Here is an 8,151-nt window from a genome sequence, read left to right as displayed (position 1 = left end):
GGCCACCTATAAGTTTATCAGGGGTGACCACCAGGATCTGGGGGAACGTTTGTTCACCAGAGCGCCCCAAGGGATGACAAGGTCGAACGGTCACAAACTCCTGCAAGACCGTTTCAGGCTGGACATAAGGAAGAATTTCTTTACTGTCCGAGCCCCCCAAGGTCTGGAACAGTCTGCCAGCGGAGGTGGTTCAAGCACCTACATTGAACACCTTCAAGAGTAAATTGGATGCTTATCTTGCTGGGATCCTATGACCCCAGCTGACTTCCTGCCCTTTGGGCAGGGGGCTGGACTCGATGATCTCCCGAGGTCCCTTCCAGCCCTAATGTCTATGAAATCTATGAAAAGGATGTACTAAATCACAACACAGTAACAACATTGCCATAGTGACACATGTAGACACACCCTATAAGTACCCTCTAAATGTTTTAAAGATAAGCCACTCAAAAGGAGGTTTATCTTGGAAATGAGCACAGCTGCAGGACTCTGGAGCTGGGGAAAGCATACTTGCCCCAATCTAGGGTCTTGCCACCAAGAGCCAGGACAGGTCCCTTCTCCCAGCCAGTACACCCCAAGCTGTCCCTAACCCCACTCCCCCCTCCTACCCAATCCCAGTTCACTGTCACATGCATGATTTTACTCCTTTAATTTGTAAAAAAAAAAAAAAAAAAAATCACTCCTTTCTCTTTATTGTCTAACTCCCTCTCCCCCAACCCCCAAACATATGCACCCTGCCTTATGTCAAAAAGTTTTTCAAGATTTCTCCCCACCCACCATGCACTCTGGCTGGGTTTCTGCTGGGTGTGGAGAGAGGGAAGACCCCCAAGCTACCTGCCACCCTTACCCTCCTCTCCCACCACAGGGGAGGAATAGAGTCCTGACTCCTGTCCATGTCCCTGTTTACCAGCTCTCTAGTGACAAATCACAGCCATGCAGATCTAAAGCAACATAAAGGCTTTACCTGTAGCTGCCCTAAAAATGCCCTGGCTTTATGACATCACAACATTGCACAGATTTTTAACGTTATATAGGTAACCTGTGCAAGGCTCAAAGACAATGGGGACCAGTCTGGCCACTTGGTGACCTTCAAGTCCATACAGCTGAGAACTGCCTACTCTCTGGTTCCAAGCAGGATCCACAGGACAATGGTGTCTTTGTTTTTCTACTACTAGTCAGTTTGGCTAGCATTAATATTTTTAAAATCTACATCCAATTAACCAAAATTCTGCCTCAGCTGTACCAAGAGTAAGTACCTGAAATGCCACGCAAATATTTTGTAACTAAAACAGATCTTCCCAACAGTTCACCTAACATGCAGAAGTCATTTTGGGATCCCTCAAGAAAATATTAATTATCCCTGGTTGAGAGAATTAAAGATTAAGCAGGTGATCAAATCCTTAAAATGTTGCTGCCATTTTTTCTGATTACAGAGAACTCACTCAAAAAAATCGGTTATTCCTGTTGCTGATCCATGGTTGTTCATACACTGAGAATAAAAGAAAGATATAAATTATCACATTCAACTTATTTAAAATATTTTTAAAAACAAACACACAAAACAGTACTTTAATTTCTTATTACGGCCAGATAATACAATTATACAAGCCGTCTCAAAGAAGCAATACAGAAAATTAGCAAATACTATACGCTGTTACATTATAAGTACCTACAGGAATGTTATTTATCCCATTATTGTCTAAACCCTCCAAAAGAAAAACTTTCCTGAATATTTATCGAGGACTAAGGAGCAGCTGTGTTTTACGGTACTCAGCATTGTCAGTTGTCTCTGGAAGTGTAGTAAAATATAGCACAGGGCTTATTTCAATAACAATGATGATAATGTCTCAGAACAAGGTGCATAACCAAGATTTCCTAACAAACCTGTGTTCAGGACCATGTTCAGGAAGATCCTCAGCTGGAGGCAACTGCCCTACCTCCACTGAACTCAACCAAATGATGACAATTTTTGACAGCGGAGGAACTATTCCATTGATATTTATTATTTAGTCCATTGCCAACAACAAACCACCTCTTAAAGAGTTGGGGTCATTTTTAACAGAAAACAAGCAGCTAAATTCAGGGCTCACTAGAGCTGACCAACTATCATAAGCAACATTTTCTGTTCTAATATTAACAACGCCCATGTCCCTTTATGTTTGCTTTCTGTCAGAAGTCTACAGGATAAATGCATTGGCAGGAATGTTTCAGAAACAAAACCATATGCACAAATATAGCACAACATCATGGAAAGCTTAATTCTGAATCCATAAACACTATCAGCTGCACTAAAATCATGATTCTATGAGTTATACTTAGTCCATGCTTTGTAATGCATGAGCACCAGAGAATCAGCTGAATTTCAGATTTCTGCAGTTACACAGCATATGACTCATGAATGAATGGCTTGTGAATAATCTGCAACTAAACTGGAAAATCTGTGGACAAAAGTTGGGGGAGGGCGCATAATTTATCGAATATATTAATTGCTACAGAGTATGTCCCTGCATCTCACACTGGGAAAGCAGGCACAACTTCCAGTGGGAGTTGCATCTATTTCCAAGAAAACTGAATTTGGTCCCAATACATTTCACAATAAAATACACACAATAAAACACATCAGGCTTAAGGGACAGTGGGAATTGTGTTTTCTTAAAAATAAAAACAAGCCAAAAGAAAGGAATGCAACTGCCTGCATTCATGTTCACTTTGGTAAGCTCTGTTATAAAGTCAGAGTGGAATTTTTAAGAGTGAGCTTAGTTCCTGTTTAAATCAAGGTTAAAAAGTCCATTGGCTTTAGTGGGACCAGTTGGATCAATACTGAGAGCTGTTTGGATACCTCGCCTTTAATTCTAAAATAAAAGGATCCAGTGAAAATATATTTGTCCTTAAATAAATCAGTATCAGTGTTCAATCCAGCCAGTTTATGAATTTTTTGTTCCCAAACTTGACTTTTATAGGTCTTTAATAGATTTCCCTTGAGCACACAGATAGTGACATCAGAAAGGGAGTGGTTCTTCTGCGAAATATGTGCTCCTAATTTGTCTTTGTCCTTTATAGCATTTAAGTGAGAGTTCAATCTGGTGCTTGGTTGCTGTTAATTTCACCCATAACGTTACCATAAGGGCATTTATCATACTGTTTGGACATTGTTGTGTTATAAGTGAAGGACACAAATAAATCCACTGAATTTTAGAGAGTATAGGACCTGATGGTTTTATATTCTCCATAAGTAGGTAGGACATTTAAAATGTTTTTTTAATGAGCTTGCTAATTTCCTGTATTGGTTTTGGGGGGGGGTTTAACTACAGGGTGGGGAAAAAAATCAGTCCTGCCTTCAGCTGTTGCTTTATAGATCTGTAAAAATACTTTCTAACTTAGAGTTAGAAACAAGATAAATTCATTCATTCATGGGTATTACTTTAGCTCCATGTGCATTTATGTAAGTAAGAAGAATTTTTGCCCTCCTTTCTACCACATCAATAAGTTTTTCAATTCCTTGGCGACCTCCTTGGCTCTCCCAGTACACTTTGTCAAGGAACAAAGACTGAAGAAGCTTCTCCCGTAAGTGCTGGCTTTTGAGCACTGAAACTGCCAATTCAGGGAACCTGAAAAAAGCATAAAGAAACTGGTCAAACTTGGCACCCCTGTGAACTGCAGTATTTATACTGAAGTTAACAATCATATCCATAGTCAGTCCCTTAGTTAGCACTTAAAAAAAAAAAAGACCTGCACTCACCAGCTGCTGCAATGGCTCTTGGGGACTTTGGGGGCTCATGGCAGAGCCCTCCCATGCAGTGCAGGGCAGTGGGGGGCAGCGGGGAACACCCCCCTACCTGGCAGGAGCTGGTGAATGTGGGGCTTTTTTTTTTTTTTAAGTGCGAGGACGCTCAGGCTGTGCAGGGCAGCCATTGACCGGGCTGGGAGAGCAGGCGGGGGATGGGGTCTGTTTGATTCAGAGATTTAGTTGATTCAGCAGTTGCCGAATCTTCAAATCAGATTTAGCCAAATCGATTAGCCTATTTTAATGCACATTAACTAAATAGCACAGGTTTGTTAGGGATGCTTAAATAATCATTAAAATAAGGCTAATGCACATTAAATCACACGTGTAGACATGCCCACTAGTGACTGTTAAGTGGCTTGTAGAATGGAAAAAACGCTTCCTCTTCCCAATTTGTATTGCTCACCTCCTAGTAGTTTCTCTAGACATCCTCTATTATTCATGTTCATAGAATCATAGAATCACAGAATCATAGAAGTAGGGTCAGAAGGGACCTTGTAGATCTTCAAGCCCGACCCCCCGCCTGGGCGGGAGAAAAAGACTGGACTCAGATGAGTCCAGCCAGGTAGTCATCAAGCCTCTTCTTAAAGATCCCCAGGGTAGGAGCCAGCACCACTTCCCTAGGAAGTTGGTTGCAGCTCCTAGCCGCCTTAACTGTGAAGTAGCTCTTGTGGATGTCTAATCTAAACTTACTCTCTAATAACTTGTGTCCATTGTTCCTTGTCATGCCAGGGGGCGCTAGGGGAAACAGGGTCTCCCCTAAACCCTTCTGGTCCCCGCTAGTGAGTTTATAGATAGTCACCAGGTCCCCCCTCAGCCTTCTCTTGTGAAGGCCGAACAGGTTTAGGTCCCGCAGTCTTTCAATGTAGGGTCTGCCCTGTAGTCCCCGGATCATGCGTGTGGCCCTCTTCTGGACCCTTTCAATGTTGTCCACATCCCTTCTGAAATGGGGCGCACAGAACTGGACACAGTACTCCAGCTGTGGCCTGACCAGTGTCGCATATAGGGGGAGGATCACCTCCCTGGCTCTACTTGAGATGCACCTGTGGATGCACGACAAGGTCCGGTTAGCCCTACCAACCGAGACCTCGCATTGTCGGCCCATGTTCATCTTGGAGTCAATAATGACTCCAAGATCCCTTTCTGCCTCCGTGCTCTCAAGAAGGGAGTTTCCCATTCTATAAGTGTGCTGCTGGTTTCTACTGCCTAAGTGCAGCACCCTGCACTTGCCAGTATTGAAACGCATCCTGTTTATGTCAGCCCACTCCTGTAACCTATCCAGGTCTTGTTGCAGTCTTTCCCTCCCTACTAGGGTGCTCACCTCACCCCAAATTTTGGTATCATCAGCAAATTTAAACAGGTTGCATTTCACCCCGTCGTCCAAATCGCTGATGAAGATGTTGAACAGTGCAGGCCCCAGGACCGAGCCCTGGGGGACTCCGCTGCCCACTTCCCCCCAGGTTGAATATGACCCATCCACCACCACCCTCTGAGTATGACCCTTCAGGCAATCTGCAATCCATCTGACTGTGTAGGCATCAATGCCACAGTCGCCTAGTTTTTTAATGAGGATGGGGTGGGAGACGGTGTCAAAGGCCTTGCTGAAGTCTAGAAAGACTATGTCCATGGCAACACCTGCATCCAGTGCCTTTGTGATCTATATTTATACTGAGGTTAACAATGTTGTTTGCTGGGGAATATTTATATAATCCCCCATCTCAGTTACTTGCACAACTCTGGAAAGAAAAGCTAGGAATAATCCTATGAAATGCTGTGTAAATTTTTAGGACTGTCCTAAAACTTACTCTTTGATCCCCTGTAATATTTTGAAGTCAAGATTGTCTTCACTTCTGTCAAAGAAAGCCATATTGTCTATAAAGACTAAGTGCCTTGGGTCATGCTTTCTCTGAATGATGTGTGTCAGGTCAATGGAGTCTTGATCATCACATTTCAGCTTCAGTCTTTTCTGCACACAGGAATCCTCCCTGCGAGGTTTGAACCCACAGCAATTTCTGTCTAGTCGACTGTAGACCTGGAAATGAATATGCAACATTAACAAAGCACATAATACAGGACACAGGTTGGATTATTAAATGTACCTACAACTTTATTTTTGAGACTCTGGGGTGGGGGTGGAAATCTCATTTCTTACTAATATGTGCGCCAAGTTTGTGAGCACAGAACAAATTAAAGTCAGAGGTAGGGGGAAAAAAGGCTTCAACACATGGTTTTCATAACTCATCTGCTATTAAAACCCATGTTCTACTCCCTAATTGTACCCAGGGGGGGTGATTTACTACTCTGTTGTTCTGGTTATATACAGTACAAATTCAGTGGAAACACTGAAGTGACGCTGATGTGAAACTAAAGTAAGCAAGGGGTGAAGCAAGTCTAACATATCCAGAAAGAAGGATTATTCTTTAATTCTTTAGGCTGGAGCATGAAAGTAATTATAAAGTCTAATGGTCATAAAGTACACAAGAGGTTTGTGTTATGTAATTTATCATAATATTACATACAAAAAGCTATGATAAAAGAAAATTAAGGCTGCAAAGTAAAGCACTCAAAAGTTAAAAGATATCAGAATGAAAATAACCTCAATTCATCCCCTCATAAAGATGCATTATCACAGTATTTAATTAAATGGTCACATTCTGTTTTTTCTATCAGCCCTACCGCCCTCAGTGTATAACACAGATTATGCTTACTTAAGAAGCTGCAAGTCAATATTTGATTTTTATCCTCTTTCTGCAAGGGATGGGCTCCATTCTTTGTTTACATCCCACTTTTCAAATTCAGCTGTAAATACAAGATAATTAATTTCCTTATGGAGATGGAGCCTCCCAGACAATAACAACTTTTTCACAATGCCACATTAAGGGAAGGTCTGATTATGCTCCCTATTTTACAGATAAAGAACTGAGGTACAGAAAAAAATGTCTAATTTGGAGTACATAATGAGATGCCTTGGACTTCATTTTTCAGAGCATAGTGTTATTGTATGTTCAAAGACAGTTCCCACTCCAGTTCAGTTGCAACTATAGATGCTCACCACTTATGCCAACCAGACCTCAAAGATTCAGGGCAGGCCAGGCATATAGGAAAGGATGAACACACAATTAGTGATGTGACTACCATCATGCAAGAACTCTGTGGAAGACTAAGGGACAGGCTCACTAACCTAGTGAGGAGGGCTTTAAACTAGGTTGCCCCGAAGGATGAAAAACAAAGCCCTTAGGTAAGTGGGAAAGCCAGGGACTTGGAGGGAGCAGAAACACAAGATGGCAGCAGGGGAGGCTTCATTCATCCTGTCACAAGATGGCAGCAGGGGTGACTAGTAAGGCAATTGGCTAGTCACCTTAGGTGTCTGTACATGATTGCATGGAGCCTGGGAAACAAGCAAAAAGACTTGGAAGTCCTTACACAGTCAAGAAACTATGACAAGATTGGAATAACAAAGACTTGGTGTGATAGTTTGTATAACTGGACCACTGTCATGGATGGGTACAAATTGTTCAGGAAGGACAGGCCAGGGAGAAGAGGAGGGGAGTTGCACGGTATATGGAAGAGCCATATGATTGCGCAGAGCTCCAGGATGAAACTGGAGATAGGCCTGTTGAAAGTCTCTGGGTTAAAGTTAGAGGGGAGAGCAACAAGGATGATGTTGTGGTGGGTGTGCGCTATAGAATACCAGACCAGGAAGATGAGGTACATGATGCTTTATTCAGACAACTAGCAGAAGTTTCCAGATCACAGGCCCTGGTTCTCATGCGGGGCATCAATCATCCTGACATCTGTTGGGAGGGCAATACAGCCATGCACAGGCAATCCAGGAAGTTTTTGGAGAGCACTGGAGACTACTTCTTGATGCAAGTGTTGGATAGACCAACTAGGGGCCATGCCCTTCTTGACCTGCTGCATACAAACAAGGAAGAAGTGATAGGGAATGTAGAAGTGGATGGCAAATTGGACAGCAGTGACAGTGAGATGATTGAGTTCAGAATCCTAACAAAAAAAAAGAAAGGAGAGCAGCAAAGTATGGACCCTGGACTTCAGAAAAGTAAAATTTGACTCACTCAGGGAAGTAATGAGTAGGATCCCTTGGGAGGCTAGTCTGAGGGAGAGCGGGCTGTATTTTAAAGAAACCATAGTAAGGGTGCAGGAACAAACCATCCTGATGTGTAGGAAGAATAGCAAATGTGGCAAGCAATCAGCTTGACTTAGCAGAGAACTTTTAATGACCTTAAAAATAAGAAGGAAGCTTACAAGAAGTGGAAGCATGGACAAACAACTTGGAAGTACTATAAGAATATTGTTCATTCATGCATGGATGAAGTCAGGAAGGCCAAAGTGCAATTGAAGTTGCACCT

General features: G+C 42.5%; 1 protein-coding gene across 1 annotated transcript in view; it reads right to left on the bottom strand.

Annotated features, from left to right (window-relative positions):
• Window positions 1-1,260: 1,260 nt before the first annotated feature.
• The window catches only part of GASK1B (golgi associated kinase 1B), a 29,262-nt gene continuing 22,371 nt past the window's right edge, over window positions 1,261-8,151 (bottom strand). The window contains exons 4-5 of the mRNA XM_090036294.1: window positions 5,587-5,813; window positions 1,261-3,605 (exon numbers count right to left, since the gene is read on the bottom strand). Coding sequence (XP_089892420.1) covers window positions 3,398-3,605; window positions 5,587-5,813 — 435 coding nt within the window. The 3' untranslated portion in view covers window positions 1,261-3,397. The remainder of the gene's footprint in view (window positions 3,606-5,586; window positions 5,814-8,151) is intronic.

The sequence above is a fragment of the Crocodylus siamensis genome, chromosome 2 (assembly GCF_052110815.1).
Source record: "Crocodylus siamensis isolate JL-2025a chromosome 2, ASM5211081v1, whole genome shotgun sequence".
NCBI classification, from domain to species: Eukaryota; Metazoa; Chordata; order Crocodylia; family Crocodylidae; genus Crocodylus; species Crocodylus siamensis.
Note: the sequence above shows the minus strand (reverse complement) of the source record. Positions and strands in the feature narration are given on the sequence as shown.